At 39.1% G+C, this 16995-nt stretch overlaps 1 protein-coding gene across 6 annotated transcripts in view; it reads right to left on the reverse strand.

Moving 5' to 3' along the window:
* NYAP2 (neuronal tyrosine-phosphorylated phosphoinositide-3-kinase adaptor 2) overlaps positions 1–16995 on the reverse strand; it is a 257780-nt gene that overhangs the window by 164491 nt on the left and 76294 nt on the right. Inside the window, exon 1 of one of the 6 annotated variants that reach the window (XM_082689984.1) lies at positions 4207–4481. The exons of 4 other annotated variants lie outside the window; for them this stretch is intronic. In XM_082689984.1, coding sequence (XP_082546110.1) covers positions 4207–4220 — 14 coding nt within the window. In that variant the 5' untranslated portion in view covers positions 4221–4481. Of the gene's footprint in view, positions 1–2822; positions 2843–4206; positions 4482–16995 lie in introns of those variants that run through there. One more of the 6 variants, XM_082689986.1, reaches the window with a different exon arrangement.

The raw sequence follows: 16995 nt of genomic DNA on the forward strand, positions 1-16995 counted from the left end.
ATCATAGAGAACAAAGCCTTCCAAATAATTTGATGCCAAGTATCTTTTTATATGCGTAAGTTCAAATGGTCAACAAATCTTTCCTCTTCTCCCTGGATTTCCTGTTTTCCAACCCATCTAGAAGGCTTATATTAACTTTCAGTCTTGACTACTAAGTGATATTTTTAATTGGATTCTCTACCTCAACTTACCTTTATACTAATCATTAACCTAAAAAAAAAAAAAAATTTCCAGAAAAGCAATAGGAATGCCTTAATTCCCTTCTTTAGAGCCTTTAGGTGTACCCAAAATAGAATCCAGTTCCTCTGTAAGGTAATTCAGGCTTTGCATGATCTGACACGGCCTCCTTTCCAGTTTTGTCATATTACCCACTCACATAGTTCTCTCTCCTGGGAGCCCTTCCTCTTCAAACTACATGGCCATTTGGGAAAAAAAAAAAAAAAATCAAGTCCACCTGGTTTAACATTGAATGTTACATCTTCCTGAAGCTTTCATCAATATACTCTCACTTCTTAGCTTGAATTTGTTTTGTATTATTTGTTACTTTCTGTCTTACATTACAGCTGTTATACACAAATACGAGATTCTGGAATTTCTGAGGATGGGGGTCAAACTTTGTGCATTCCTTTTTCTCCTAAAACATCTGGGATGCCTCTATGAACATAAAAAGTAATGTGTAAATGTCTAGGGATTTAAATTTAACTAAGATGTTAATTAAAAGAAATATGTAGTGAACTATTTTAAATTAGTCCCAGGTATATTAAAGGGTTACAACTCTCTAGAAATTTTGCTTCACTAAAATAAATCTGGCAGACTAAAAAATATGTTGTTTTTTTTTAATAGAAGTTTGGTTTAGAAGGAAATGAAGAGATAAAGTGAAACAGAGAGAACAAGGACATTATGTTGTCCAGAGACTCTCAACTTCTAAAGAGAACGGAGCTCAAGATCCACAACTGAAGAGTCAAACCCTCAACCCTCTTTTTCCCAGGAAGTACCTATAAAATTTATAATCTATGCATCTGCAGAAAAAGACACTGGAGATCACACACAGACATACAGAGATACACAACACAGTGCATACACACGCTTTTCCCCACTATCCAGGAGATTCTGTTTCTAGCTCTGTTCCTACAGCATCCTATGGCCACTAGGGAATTCCTTTATAAATACAGGCATTCACCTTTGAAATGGGATAGTGATACCTTAACCCAAGGTCCCTCAGGAGGTTTGTGGGATTCAAATGAGAATGTAAAACAAGGTCAGGTTATATTTTCCTGTATAACAACAAAAATCATTTCAGAAATCTTTCTACTAAACATACCACCTTTGCAAACCGATAAAGCCCAGAACGGAACTCCTTGGCATTTTCAAAGTCTATTTAAAAAAAAAAAATGCCTGCAGTTCTAAAACCCAACCTTCCATCCCTCATTCATATAATCCAAGTGACATGTAAATGGGAATCGCTAAAGATACTACTTAAGAACCAAATCCTCATTCATGGATGCATTAGTCCCTCTAAATGGAGTGGCCGATGTGCTGTGTTTATACCCAACAGGCTGAACAACCACTTAATGCACCCAAATGGAATAATGTGATAGAGTGAAATATAGATGCTGCTGACGGCCTAAGCAGAGGCCAGAAGCTTGGCTCCCTATTTTCTTGGAGTGACTTTCCGGGAACGACTCACTTTCCCTGATTGGTTTCCTTCAGACGAAATAATTGAATCTAATGTTCTGTGTCAATGCAAGCACTTGTATTATTTGCTTTATGGTGCGGTCCTTAGGGGCTTCAGGGTCCGGTGTTAAAAATTTGTCTTTGATCAAGCCTCATCCTCTCCTACACATCTTTATTCATAACAAATTAGAAGCTATTATCACAGTATATTAGCAACAGTTTCAATGCCCACAGTGCATCTTAAAATAAAAAGAAACAATTTCCTCATTACAATGGATGCAGTATCTTAGTTGGCCTCATTATAATATTTATCATCTGTTATTTGTCGAATGTGAAAGCACAATGAGATGCTGCCTTACCCTGGTGAAAGACACACACCCCTCAGGGCTTACAGTTTATTGGAGAGCACATTTAAATTCAAGCTCTACCTTGTTAAAATAAACTCTTCTTATGCACATCCAAGAGGACCAAGGAAATGTGACTTCATGGCTGCCTTATTGAAAAGGGAGTTTCTTATTTACTGAAGACTGCTACAATTTAAGAAGTGTAATTAACTTAAAGATTTCTTGGTAAAGTTCCCTACCACCACCTTACCCTCTTTAAAACTATCATTTCTGGGCACCTGTTTCAGTTTTTTCTTAAAGAGTTTGTCTTGGAAAATAATCAGATTTGAATCCATATTGAAATCACCAAAAGAGATTTCACTATAACTCATTTAGTTAAACAAAAATGGAGGATGCAATATTATAAGTTTTAGACTAAATTGAGAATCCATATGATACAGTGTTAAATATACACACATTCCCTGGCCACTCAATTTCTCCAAAACTTCTCCTCCAAGGTATTTTATTTCTTCCTATCTCAGCCACTGCTCCTATGGTCCGACCTGGGTCTTTTGATTCCCAATACCTTCACCCACAACCTCAGCTTCAACATCTGCATTATTGACCATCAGCATCTGTCTTTCTGACTCACTACCTCTGTTTGGTTAAGCTCAAGCCCCCTTTTGTCGCTTTTTGGGAACGTCCTATCTACTGGTTTTGCAATCTTATCTTTTCTGTGTTCCTCCTCAATAGCTGTAAATATTGTCTTTCTGAACACAGCTTATATTCCAGGACAAATCGTTAGTACAACTCCCTGGCACATACCCTCAATACCTTTGTCCTTGTACTGCAGTGTTAAAATGATGAACGCAGGCATGTCAGATGAGAGTCATGGTCAGTCAGTTCAAGGTCATAGCAGGTGATGTTGTCATCCACATGTGCAAAGGGGACCCCAAGCAACAACAAGGTTTGGTGTGTGGCTTCTCCTCCATCTTTTTGCCTTAGCTTCACCAGGTCAGTTTCCCTAAGATCCATTTAAGGGGACATTCCCTTGCTCAAATGGCCACAACAGCATTTAATTTTAAAACATTTTATAATGTGTCAACACCCCACATATTCCATCTTATTTTCTACTTCTACACTTGCCAATATCCATTCTCTGCTGATGATCTCCACCAAAAATACAGACACCTGATTAATTAATGAATATCCAATTAAATAGTTAAACTCATAATTACTGAAGACCTATTTGGTCAAGACAGAGTGCTAGGTCCTAGTCATTCAACAGAGAACATGGTATTTCTCTTTCCCAAACTTGGAGCCATGTGATCAAGGTGGTACCATGAAGAAAACAGTGATGTGGAAGAGAGAAATAGGGAAGACATCATCCAGATGGGACTGAGTGAGTAATTCATTCTTCTGGCAGAATGTACTCTTCTCATTTCTTCCAGTCCTACCTATCTTTTAAAAGCTAGCACCAATTCATTCTCCAGTAAGTTTCAAACCCCACTGTTTCTGAGAGCTGATTTCTCTAAACTTTTCTACTTCTTAAACCCACAGAAGTACAAACAGAATAGATTTCATTTCTCTAACTCATTTCATAATTTTAATTTTTTGTTCACAAACAAAGTAAAAGTTCCTAGAGTGGTGAGGGAATCAGTGTTGTGTTTTATGTTTAATAAGCCCTCATGCAGTCCTGAACATTTAGGAGACTGTTTTAAGAGAATAATTGATCTATAAATATTTCCTTAAAGATGATCAAAATAAGCACATGTAAACATTATACAATGAAGAGCTTACATGAACACTATCACTTGAGTTCTGCATGATAATCAATACAGTGCTTTGAATTTTTTTGACCAACCTTAATGAATTTAGATGAAGTTATTGCATTGTTTTTGGTTGGTATTATTAGTTTTTACTAATAATAGTATAAGAAATACAGATGTAAATAAGTTCCATAGTTTTCTTTTGTGTTACATTGAACATCTTTGTAAAATCCAGGCAAAGAGGACTGTCCCCTAAGGATGGAGGTAAAAATGCAATTGCATTGTGTACACAAGCTCTACAAACAGAAATCAAACTATTCCACCCTTCTTCCCACTCCACCTCAACCTCCTCAAAGCATAATGAAGAGGAATAGAAAATAATATTCTTCCCTTAGACAATACCACCAATTTCAGAATAAAACAAAACAACAAATTCATACCTTGACAAATACATGTGGAATGCCTATTTGCAAATCATTTCTGGCAAACCTCTTTTACTCTCTGTAGGACCCAGTTTTCTGGAAGGAATGGAATTTTATATCTTGATATCTGATCTCTTCCTTCATAAGACGGAAGCAGGCTCTGAAGCAGAAAGGAATGGCTAATTGGGACGAGAAGAGAAATCCAGCAGAACTGGTCACCTCTGAGTAAAGCATTAGTGACTGAATTCACACGATGGGCAGGATTTGATGTGACCGAATGCATTATGGCAACTGATTCATTCTTGCCTTTTCAAGTCACTCTCAAAGTCAAGCAAACTAGTACTTCCCATTTCCCTGCAGAGCTAGAGACTATTCACAGTAAATCAGGTGACAGAAACTTTGGTTCACATCCAGTTTTGTGGGGAGACACAGTCAATGAGTAATATGTCCAGCTCAATGAAAGTCGATGACCTATGGGTCACATTCCCTCACATTAGGGGAACTGCCTGTGTTCCCACCAACTTGAATTTATAAACTGTTTTTTCTTCTGAAGAGTACTGAATGTTATCATACATTTTATGTGATGTGTTGCTGCAAATACACCTCCATTTTACAAATTAAATAACAATAAGAAGGAATTAAACTAAAGAGAAGCATTGGAAGTAAGATTAGAGAGGCAACTGGAAATGTGAGCTTGATTTATGGCCATACTATGAGCTTGCTTTGAGTGGCTTGGGAAGTCATTGGGAGCTTTCTAGTTCATGCTGGACCCAATGACACTGGCTTGGCAGAGCCTCCTATATGCATATCTTTCCAACTCCAAAGTGACTTTACAGGGATAGCTTGAGGTCAGCCACAATGGAAATATTTACATGGGGGGAACCAGCAAATGCCACAAATGAAGGTGTTTCTTTTTTCCCGATAAAGGCAGTTATTTAAACGCTACACCATTGTGAACAGAAGAGTTACACGATATGGTGTGAACTAAGTTCTGAGTTAATAAAAGGAGTTGGGGGGACACCTGGGTGGCTCAGTCCATTAATCAGCTGCCTTCACCTCAGGTCATGATCCCAGAGTCCTGGGATCAAGTCCCACATCAGACTCCTTGCTCCGTGGGGAGCCTGCTTCTCCCTCTGCCTCTGCCTGCCACTCTGCCTGCCTGTGCTTTTTCTCTCACTCTAACAAATAAATAAATAAAATCTTTAACAACAACAACAACAACAAAATGACACTTGGGGTTGGGGTACGGGAACAAGAGAGGGATAGACCCGTTGGAAGTGTCCTGCACTAAAGCCAAAGTGAGATCTCGAGGACTTACGCTGGAGTGAATCTGCTCTCAGGAAAACAACCTTACCTGTTGTTTTGAGAAAGTATGAAAATCCACATCTTTGTATAAATCTCCCATTATTTTTCTGTCACCCACACTGTACATGTTAGATAAACACGACCATAAGCAGTCATCACTCTGCAGCTCCTAGTTCATGGCCCTGCACCAGCCTGTGATTTTTCCTGACACCAGCACTGGTGCCCTCACTCTTTACCAATACATATTTGATGAATGGATTTTAAACACGCTTCAAAACAAAACAAAACAAAACAGAAAAGTTCCTATAAAAATATGCTTATGGTGGAAGTCCCTACTTCACACCACACCAAGGAAGTTGACAGGATACATTGTGGAAGTAAACATCTAAATTATCAGAATCTTATACAAAATACCTGTATTTTTCAAGTGATATCTTCATCACAATGCCCTTGTATAGTGTGATTATTTATACCTACTTTATGAATAAAAGAACACAACCTGAATGGTAAATTGACCAGTAGACTCAGTTCCAGAATGTTCCACTTCTATGACAGTCTGCATCTTTGTATCATGCTGCATGGCTTATATTTGAACTGAGGATTAAAGATCCCAGATACTTCACTTAATGAGTTGGCATAGTGAATGGATTAAGTTACTTATAATAATAGTGATAGTAATAATAAAATTATAACTATCTATGTTTAAGGCACTATCCTATACATGAATTATTTACAAACAGCCCTATGAATGAGGGACTATTATTGTCCCTGTTTTGAAGATGGAAAGATGACTTGTAGGGAGTCTAAGTTACTTGTCCAAGGTCTCACAGATTGAAACTAAGTTGGTTTTGAATCAGGCCTGCCTATCCCCAGACGTTATGCATAGTTTTAAAACTCATGGAACATGGGGATTTTTTTTTTTTTTTAAGAAAAAAAAATAATTCCAAGTACAGAATCTTAGAATATAGATATGCTGGACAAGATGGCCTGGTTAAAACAGCATTGCCTCTGATGACCTTGACATAGGTATTTCTCAAAATCATATGCAGAGGAATAGTCACTGTAACCTGTGGGCATCATAGGGACATTACTCTTCCTATCACCCACCAGGCTTTTGCACCATGAACCAGCCAACACGTGATGGGCACATGCACCTTCTCCTGGCTTAACTACTCTGGGACATACACTGCCATTTACCTGCTCCACACAGGCCCTAGAGTCAACCCAAATCTTTTTAGTCCATACCACTACCTTCTCCACTATTTCTGTCCATTATGTCCTTTTCCACAGCCAGACAAGTTAGAGCTTTCCCAATTTTTTTAAAGATTTTATTTATTTATTTGAGAGAGATTGAGAAAAAGCATGAACTGAATGAGGGAGGAGCACACCCCCAATCTGAGTGGGGAGCCCAAGGCAAGGCTCAATCCCAGGATCCTCGGATCATGACCTGAGTTGAAGACAAACGCCTAAACAACTGAGCCACCCAGGCATCCCAAGCTTTCCCAATTTTTTTTTAAGATTTTATTTATTTATTTGACAGAGATCACAAGCAGGCAGAGAGGCAGGCAGAGAGAGAGAGAGAGAGGGAAGCAGGCTCCCTGCTGAGCAGAGAGCCTGATGTGGGACTTGATCCCAGGACCCTGAGATCATGACCTGAGCCAAAGGCAGTGGCTTAACCCACTGAGCCACCCAGGCGCCCTCCCAATTTTTACTACTTGAGAATATGCCTACAATGTATAATAAAAATAGAGTAAATGGTTAAATCATGAACTTTTGTAGCCTGCAAAATCTTTTGTTGCTGTAGAGGAAGTGACATAGAATCTATGAATTTCATAGAAAAGAGAAGAATTTCTGAGACCATACGTGACTGGAACTGTCTCCTGCCAGAAGTTGAAGCCATCAGCATCTCTCATGACTTGAAGCATCACTAACTTCATGATAAAGAATCCCAGTCAAACCACTGGAGAGAAGCCATCTGTAGCAGACAACTTTGCAGTATATGCACTGGACAACAGAGAAATTTACTAAGTTCCTACCAAAGACAAATAATTGTAATAAAAACTATAGAAATACATTTAGTGCTGATTCTATAATTAAGTCTGAATTTCAAGAAATTACAAACTCAGACACTTAAGGAACTCTGAGTTAAAATCCATAACCAAAAAAAAGAAAATGTTTTAATACGGACAGGTGTAGTGATGGTGTTCAACACAAAATAAGATGTGTTCATAGTAAAGGAGGGTAGGACCGGGATACCTAAGGAAGCAGATATGGGTATAATTGACAATGGGACATTTCCTATGACCATAGCCTAGCTAAGGACTTCTCTAGCTCTTTGGAGAGCAAGTTGATTGAAATCTGATCTTTTCATTGAATGTTATAGAATATGTTACTGTTGCTTATATAATTATGCTATAGGCAATAAATTATTTTCAGTATCCTTCTGTAGTGTAGCAATTTTATTTAAAACTTCTTTCTCTGGCCTTTAAAGTTCTGTGTTAAGAACTCTTTGGGCATCATTAGAAAGGATGTTGGATGTACTGGATCACATTCAAAGACTCTCAGACTTGTCCATCTTGATCTTCACTCTGATCCCAGCATCTTGGGCATTACTTAGAACATGAATACTTTCAAAAAGTAGTGGTTAAATAATGGACCAAACAAATAAAAGCAGTCAAAAGAGTGTTGTTCCAGGTAGGCAAATTTGAGACTCAACACCTCTTAACAGTAACACATCATGTGACTCATTAGGCAAGTATTTAGATGTATTCAAGGTTATTTTAGCTGACAGTGAACTTTAGGACAAAGGTTGGCAAATACAAATTTAAGAGAAGACAAAGGAATAACAGGATTTTAATTTACATAATTGGTTACCTATGTCCTATCAGTTCCCATACTGGCCTGACAGAGTAAACCCTGCATAAACTCCCCTTTAAGTCTCTGGATAGGTAATCCTGGTTTGGGTTTATCAAATCCAAGCAACAAGCCTTCCTTTGTCTACTTGACATTTCTTTCACCCAGCAGACTTCACTAGAGAACAGTAGGTACTACTTACAAAATTTAATTTACAAAGAAAGTCAAGGAGATGTATTTACATCTACAAGGTAAATCCCCAGGCTTCCTTGAAACTTATCTCTCCCCTCATTTAGCAACAAGCATCCAAGATCAATGCTCCAAAGCGCTATCCATGGAGATGTTTTGAACATTTTTCTTCAAAAGATACTGATTTTAGGTTTTCTGTGCTGCTGTTAAGGGAGTCAAACAAGAATCTTTGTGTTGTAAGTCATCAAAGGGATACCTTTGGGACAACATCACATGTTGAATGGTTTAGAAAGGAACAGAAGAGAATGGAAATGAAACTCAGAGCTAGAAGCTATCCTATGTCCCAAGAGAATTTACTTCTCTGTTTTCTTAAAGTGCACGGACAAATAGAAGCCCCTCTATTGAGCACTATGTCAATTAAAAGAGTTCTAAGAAAACTTATGTCATTATCAATAGTCAAGTTAAAGATAGTTCAACAGGTTTCTTACCTGCAGGTCACCAGGATGAACAACATGCAAATGTGTGCTGTGACCATCCAAGAAGCTTTCACCGTTTAGTTTCCCAAACTGTGTTGCTGAGGATCTCATAGAGCTATGGGCATCCTTTGGGGAAATGGACCTGAGTTGGCAATTTTCAAACCTGGCTTCACATTGGATTCACCTGGAGAGCTTTAAATAATGGTTGTGTCAGGATTCATCCCCAGAGAGATCTATTATTTGGTACTGGGCACTGGTGTTTAAAAAGTGCTCCAGGGTCTTACAATGGGTAGCCAGGGTTGAAAAGCTTTGCATCATGTGAGTTCAAACCCCATGATTTGGAGGTGAGGAAACTGCTGATCTACATACCCAGATACCGGCTGCATGACCCCATCCTGCTTTTTTGACCTCAACAAAATCTGGGGATTTGAGAACATGGTCAACACCGGTCCCCATTTCATCTTTAAAATGGGCAATACATTATTTATCATACTTTTAATAAGAAAAGAAAATAGGAATCTATTGTCTTATTTTATGATTCATTACTGGTTACTGGTGAATGAGACAACTCCTGTTTGAAAGAAAAAGAGGAAACTCTAATCTATGAGGAAAACAACTGTAAAAACGTAAGTGCAATGTGGACTTTGGTGTAAGTGTGCAGCTGAGTGAGTGAAACTTTTTATTTCAGTTGAGAGTTGGTGTCACTAGTCATCAATAGTCTTGGAGTTGGAGTTAGAGCTGCTCTTCCCCCTGGATTCTTAGCAAAGCTCTGCTGCAAAGCATTCATTTCCTTATCTGGGCAGTGTATTTCCCTATTTACTGTGTGGTTTTGAGTTGCTTCTTAAGGGAAGTCCTTGTTTCAATACTACTAATAAACTCACACACAGCAACCATCATGGGGGAATTCAATTCATGACAATTCATGAGTTCTATAGACTGTTGGGGAAACCAGCAAAAGTCAGCCCCCAAAAAAGTATCCCTTATAAGAGGAACAAAGCAGCAGTCCACCTATCCAAAAAATTTTGGAAATCAGTCATACCAGAAAGATGAAATGAAAATTCCATTAAGTTGACATGACGGGCTTACAAAATGAGCAGTCCAATTATTTTTTCTCTAATGAAATAAACAAAATCTGTTTATTATATTTTTAAAGGCCAAGGATTATCATTCTTTTCCATGGCACTTATGATTTCATTAAGTGTAGATGGCTAGACATGTTTGTTCTTACAGCTCTGTGGGAGAACAATTCAGATTTTTTTTTCTGCCATTCCTTTGTTTTGAGTAACAGCAGGATTATGGAAAGTAAATACACAAATTTTGACTTAAACCCCCTGATGGACAATCGATAGGGGTCAGAAGAAATATCTCGAAAGAACAAAGATAGCTTTGCAGATGTGGAGACCAAATTTCTTTTCCAGTCCCAATGGGACTTTCGTTTGCTCTTATACCAAGCATCCTGTGAATGTCAGCTATGTTTCTGTCAATGCTACAACCTGATGTGCCACTATATAGAAAGATGGTCAAAGATTTTTGCAAATACTGCTTACAGAATTGTTCCTGTGAGTGTGGCTATGGTGGGGTGGGGTAGTGTTTGGAAGAGTGAGGGAAACTAAGAGGAAGTGACTTCTAGAAAAATCTATAAATGCCTACGAGTCAACACTATCACCAGAAATACTATAGGTCACCTTATAAAGTGGGATGAAACTGGTCTATCCAAGCTAATTAAACATTTGTGTTTGGTCAGTTTGAAAGTTACCTACAAGAAAGCAAAGAAAAGACTCTTGGATCCAGCAGAGGTGACGGGAATCTGTGAGGGCCCTCAGTGGCCTCAAGGCCAGTACTTCTGTGCATGGTCCCCTGCTATCATGTCTGCCCCAAATACACATTTGTAGTCAGGGCCAAGCCACAGTTTACCGACTTTTGATATAAAGCAGAGAGTATGCTAAGATTCTTCCTCCCAGAGAGAGAGGGAAGTTGAGCCAGGCAAAACCCACTCAGCACCCAGAGACTATCGGAGACCCTAGAAACCATAAGAGACAGAAGTGAGAGGCTGGCCTTAGTTACCAAATGACACTAGAGGAATTTGTCTATCCATGGTTCCAGAAGTGCTGGTCATGTTTTCCCTGACCCCAGAGTGGTTTTTCTCTCATTCTGCTGGCTAACATTCCCATCACTGATAAGGTCCTTCCCACCAAAAATGCGTACATGTGGGGATCTCTGAGAAGAAGCTGGAGCTCACATGTGCATGGGGTGGGAGGTCATGATGATATGATATAGTTTTCTCAAAAGGGAGAACCCAGAGAGATTGAACGGTGAAGGGAAAGAGGGGAAGGGGGACAACTAAATAGCAGAGCAGAGACTGAAGGGGGGCATTGTCACCAGCCAGCTCACTTAAAGTGGGCTCTGATGGGGTTTTTTTCGTCTGTATTTTAATGTAACTGCAATCTCTTTGACTGAGGATAATGAATATAAATGAGCAGTGCCTAGAAATAAATTCAGAGGTTATTTCAAAGGTTATTTATAAGAAGCAAATGTCTTCAAGGAGGAAATCAGTGACATTTGGAAGCAGAGATCATGTCTACCTAATACTATAAGCCCAGCTCAGCAGTAGGCAGGGCTCAATGTCTGTGTGTGCTTGCTGTTCGGGCTTACACACAGTGCTGTTTGCACAGGCCTTCAGAGAATTCTCTGTAGCATCAAAGCTTGGAACATTTACGTCCTACAGAAACGCTAATAGCTGGCAGTTTTCTTTTCAGCTCATCTACTACCAAAGCTCCCATCCTTGGCTATTCTTTCAAAGTCGACTGTTGCCAGGAGCCTAAGAGCTGTCAATGTTTTTTTAGCTTTACTGTCTAACTCTCACTCCTGACTGATTTTTCATGCACAGCCACAAAATTTTTCAATAATCTGGGTCTCCTCTTTATATACTTTTCCTGAAATCATAGCCAAAAGGAAGGCTCAGAAGACGGTGGCTTTTCCAGTCAGGGTACCGCGTACTTTGCTCAAAGGGAGGCACCGTGAGATGGAGGAGGAAGAACAAATGCCCTGGGCACTGGTTGCCAACCAAAGTGGGGACAGTTTTGCTCCCCGAGAGACATTGATCAATGTCTTCAGATATTTTTGACCGTCACCATTCCAGCAGGGATGGCTCCTGGCATCTAACAAGTAAAGGTCGGGGATGCTGCTAAATGTTCCACAAGACCCAGGACAGCTACAGCAGCAAAGAGATACGCAGTCCAAACGTCCACTGTGCCTTTGCACACTTTGCCCACTTTGACCTAACAGCTTTTTGGGAAAGGTTGCTGATCAAAGTGGGTACAAACCCAACTTAGAGATGTCACTAAAATGGTTATGGTCAGCACCTCATTGTCCTGAGTATGTCAGCTTGAGTCTGAATAGGCCAAACCGATAAACCCAAACTTGAGAAGGCCTCGAAATCACCTGGAGGACTTTTAAAACCCAAATGAATGGGCCCTACCCTTAGGATTTCTGGTTTGATAGATCTAGCACGAGCCCCAAGAATTTTCATTTCTAGCCAGCTCCCAGGTGATGCTAAAGCAGCTGGTTGGGGACCCCACATTGAGAACCACTGGACTAGGCTGACCCAAGTTTGATTCCAAAGTTCCTGTTCAAACGGTTAAGATTCACAAATAGCATTTCAAAGGAGAGATTAACCTTAGTGGCAACTCTGAGGAAATTCGACATTAAGCTTGTCAACATGAAGCGGGAACATAAGGTCGAGGAGAAAACAGTAACGAGAATCACACCTGTACATCCAACTTCTAGGCCTGAGGGCCCCTTTTCCAAGGAGCTGGCTGAGCTGAAGTCTACCGTAAATCATTTAGTTTCTGATCCCCAGCCCCTTGTCTGTAACGGAGAGAAAATACTTGCCTTATCCACTTCACGGTGTCATGGGGATTATTAAACAAGACTTTGTAAAATGATAAATGGTATCTTGACACTAGATGCAAGTGGATGTAAGAATTCTTGTTATTCAGCAACTAGCCTGAAGTCCCAGAAGCAAGTAGCAGAGCCCTTGGCCAAGGGTGCTGCTCCTTGTTCTGTACTGTTGCTCGGTGGAGACTGAAAGCCTGGGAAATTGCACACCAGAGCCCCATCCTTTCCATAGATCTCCGGGATCTGTCCCATTTACAGAGCTAAGAAAAAAGACCAATGTGAACAAATACATATAATTGTTGTTTGCTTCTTACACACTCTGAGTTTCTCAGAATATGTGGGCACCCCGTGCCGCCCCTATGCACAGCCATAAAGCACCTTGCTGAAAAGCTGATTTCTCTAAATACTTAGTGATCATTTATGACGATGGTGGAGGAAACATCACTGCTTCTTAAGTTGGAGATCCCAAGCCTCTGATATTTTCCTTGCAAATCACAACCCCAAAGCACTTCTTGGTAGATGTGTTTTTAAAAATAACATTCAATGGGAATGCAAGCTCTGGAAAACAGCATGGAGGTTCCTCAAAAAGTTGAAAACAGAACTACCCTATGACCCAGGAATTGCACTACTAGGTATTTACCCTAAAGATACAAACGTAGTGATACAAAGGGGCACGTGCACCCAAATGTTTATAGCAGCAATGTCTACAATAGCCAAACTATGGAAAGAACCTAAATGTCCATCAACAGATGAATGGATAAAGAAGATGGGGTGTGTGTGTATACACACACACACACACACACACACACACACACGATGGAATACTATGCAGCCATCAAAAGAAATGAAATCTTGCCATTTGCGATGACGTGGATGGAACTAGAGGGTATCATGCTTAGTGAAATAAGTCAATCGGAGAAAGACAACTGTCATATGGTCTCCCTGATATGAGGAAGTGGAGATGCAACATGGGGGGTTAAGTGGGTAGGAGAAGAATAAATGAAACAAGATGGGATTGGGAGGGAGACAAACCATAAGTGACTCTTAATCTCACAAAACAAACTGAAGGTTGCCGGGGGGGGGGGATGGGAGAGGGGGTTGGGGTTGTGGATGTTGGGGAGGGTATGTGCTATGGTGAGTGTTGTGAAGTGTGTAAACCTGGCGATTCACAGACCTGTACCCCAGGGATAAAAATACATTATATGTTTATTAAAAATAAAAAATAAAAAAATAAAGAAAAAAAAATTCCACTGGGGAAAATAAGATAACATTCAATAAGATGAAACCAGAGAGGGAGACAAACCATAAGAGACTCTTAATATCAGGAAACAAACCGAGGGTTGCTGGAAGGGAGAGGGGTAGGAGGGATGGGGTGGCTGGGTGATGGACACTGGGGAGGGTATGTGCTATGGTGAGTGCTGTGAATTGTGTAAGACTGGTGATTCACAGACCTGTACCCCTGGTATAAATAATACATTATATGTTAAACGAAATAATAATCTTATAAGATTGGCTAAAAAAAAGTAAATAAAAATGAAAATAAAAATATATTTATTTAAAAATTTAAACCCGAACAACCCCCCCCATGTATTTGCAATTCATCTGTTACTTTAAGTGAAAGAAAGAATTTGCTACTTGTGAGCATTTAAAATAATTTACAATACAAGATAGTTGTTTTCCCATGCCTGAAATAGACAAATGGCTATAACACTTTTCCTCATTTAGCAATTATGTTATCAAATTATTTCCACATAAGAATTTTAGTGACTCAAGCATAAATAAAATTACTTCAATTCTCCATATAAAACTTAAAATTAAAAGTTTGAGCACTAAGTTAAATAAATATTTATTTAGAGAGAATTTTCTCCTTAGGTATTCTATTACCCTTATATTATTATTTAAAATGGCAAGTGTGTGTGTGTGTGTCTGCATATAATTCATACCCTTTCTGTGAGTGGCTCTTGTCAAAATTATAAATAATTACAAAAGGAAGGTATTTTGACCAGTGTTTATGAGTTCTGCAAACAGTTCTGGAAGTAAGTATAAAAGCCACACTTTTTCTTTTTAAGTTTCTGCTCAGATCAGGCATAAATTTTGAATAATGGTGGATTAACTTCATTTTTAAACAATTAAAAATAAATGACAGATTTTCACAATACTCATCTGCATATAAATTACCAATGCAGAACATTCACACAGGTACACTATAGCAACCCAGTGTTAGGAAAACATAAGCCAGTCTCTCCTCCAGACGAAGATGAAATATTTACCAGCTATCTGAAGACGTCCTGAACAGTCCAGACGATCCCTGAAAAAATGAGTCCACAGCCTTCATACTTCTTCTGTTCAGGTTTACATCCATCTCTCTTTCCCATTTCAATCCTATTGTCCTCCCTATTTGTAGCAAGCCTTCATATTTGTTTACCTAAGCCATTTGCTCTGGTGGAGCAGGCTGGGGACAGGAGCCACCTGAGGGATTCCAGCTCAGAGACCTGGAGGAGGGACCTTCAGTGCTACAGAACTGCCTATCCCAGAAAGTGGGGAGGAGTAGCAACCAGGAGAGCAGGCACAGTGGCTGTGTAGTACACAAAACAACATTCTGGAAGGTTCTGTTTTCTTTGGCATCTGAGTAAAAGGGGATGAGGAAAGGGTGTATGGGTGCTTTCTGGATCCATTAGGAAAACTTCCCTGCATGTATCTATTGAAACAACTCTTTTATCTATCATTGCAAGCTACATCTTCTTTTTAGACCCTTTTAACTATGGCTGACACAGTGAAGCAGGAAAAAAGATACTAAGTGGTCTCATAGTTGGTATGATACAGAATGACAGCAACAAAGGCCAAGACTGGAGGAGCCACTGCAGAAGGGAGCATAGAAAAGCAAGTGTGCACAGTACGGGTGTGGATCTCTGTTTCAGCCCCCTTCCTTTTCAGACCAGCCATCATATACACACAATTAATGACTTCATAGGCAGCCCAACAAAACTTTTATATGCAGAAGCAGATAGAAAGATGCTTTGTCATTGAGAAAGAAAACCTTAATGACTCTTTTTCTGTCAAATTGCAGGTGGTGATGCTAGAGTTTTGAACTTGACTTAGTAGGTCACTACCAGAATTTCATTCTAAAGGAATAGAATACAATGGAATTGGAATTAGCATCATGCTTCCCTTATAAGGGTAAGAGATTTTTGTATACAACTGCTCTATTCAATTTTACACTCATTACACTCTCTCATAATTCTATGTGTCAGGCTTTTTATCGATTACTACTGTTACCACTGTATCTGTGTGTGTGTGTGTACACATGCATGCATGTACATTTGTTGTCATGTTGATGTCTCACCACCCAACTAAATCACAAACTGCGACGCCTTCTGTGTTTGCCTCATTCTTGTCTCCAGCATTTAGCATGATGTTTGACAAAAGTAAGAATGAAAAATACTTATTGAAGAAATAATAAATAAATGTCTAACATACCTTGACTCCCAAAGGGTCAATCTGAACCAGAAGATCACAAACCTTGTCTATTTTATATATTTGGTTTCCAATACATGCAATATTTAGTGATTTTTAAAATGTTGAGAAATACTCCTTCCTATCATTGCTTAAGGGAGTGAGGTGGCTCATAAGTCAACACTATTAATTTAAACCAGTCAGGTGAGGATGAAAAATTTAAAAGTTATAACTGGCCCCACAAATCTGTCTGTTCTTGTTTTTAATCCTTTCAGTTCTTTATTAGGATATCACCAGCTTTAGCATTCCAAAACTGGTACTGGATGAACTGACAATAACTAATTAGAGAAAAAAATTAATAATCAAAATTTACCAATTTAATGAAGAGTTTTGATGGTTGATAAAAGCAAAGTACACAGCTAATCTGATTGCTTCTTGAGAGATTGATTTTATAAGGCAAGACTTTTAATTGACCTATTTTTCAGGAGAAAAGGCGTTGTTAAAGAAAGAAAAACCAGAGATCAGTAGTCATCCAATTTTTCTGTTATGTCTCCCTTGGATTTCAGGGTACCTGAATTAAGAGTCATTCTGAAATTTCAAAGAGATGTCCAATTAAGGAAGACACGAGGGTCTC

This window comes from Mustela nivalis (assembly GCF_964662115.1).
Source record: "Mustela nivalis genome assembly, chromosome: 11".
NCBI lineage: Eukaryota > Metazoa > Chordata > Mammalia > Carnivora > Mustelidae > Mustela > Mustela nivalis.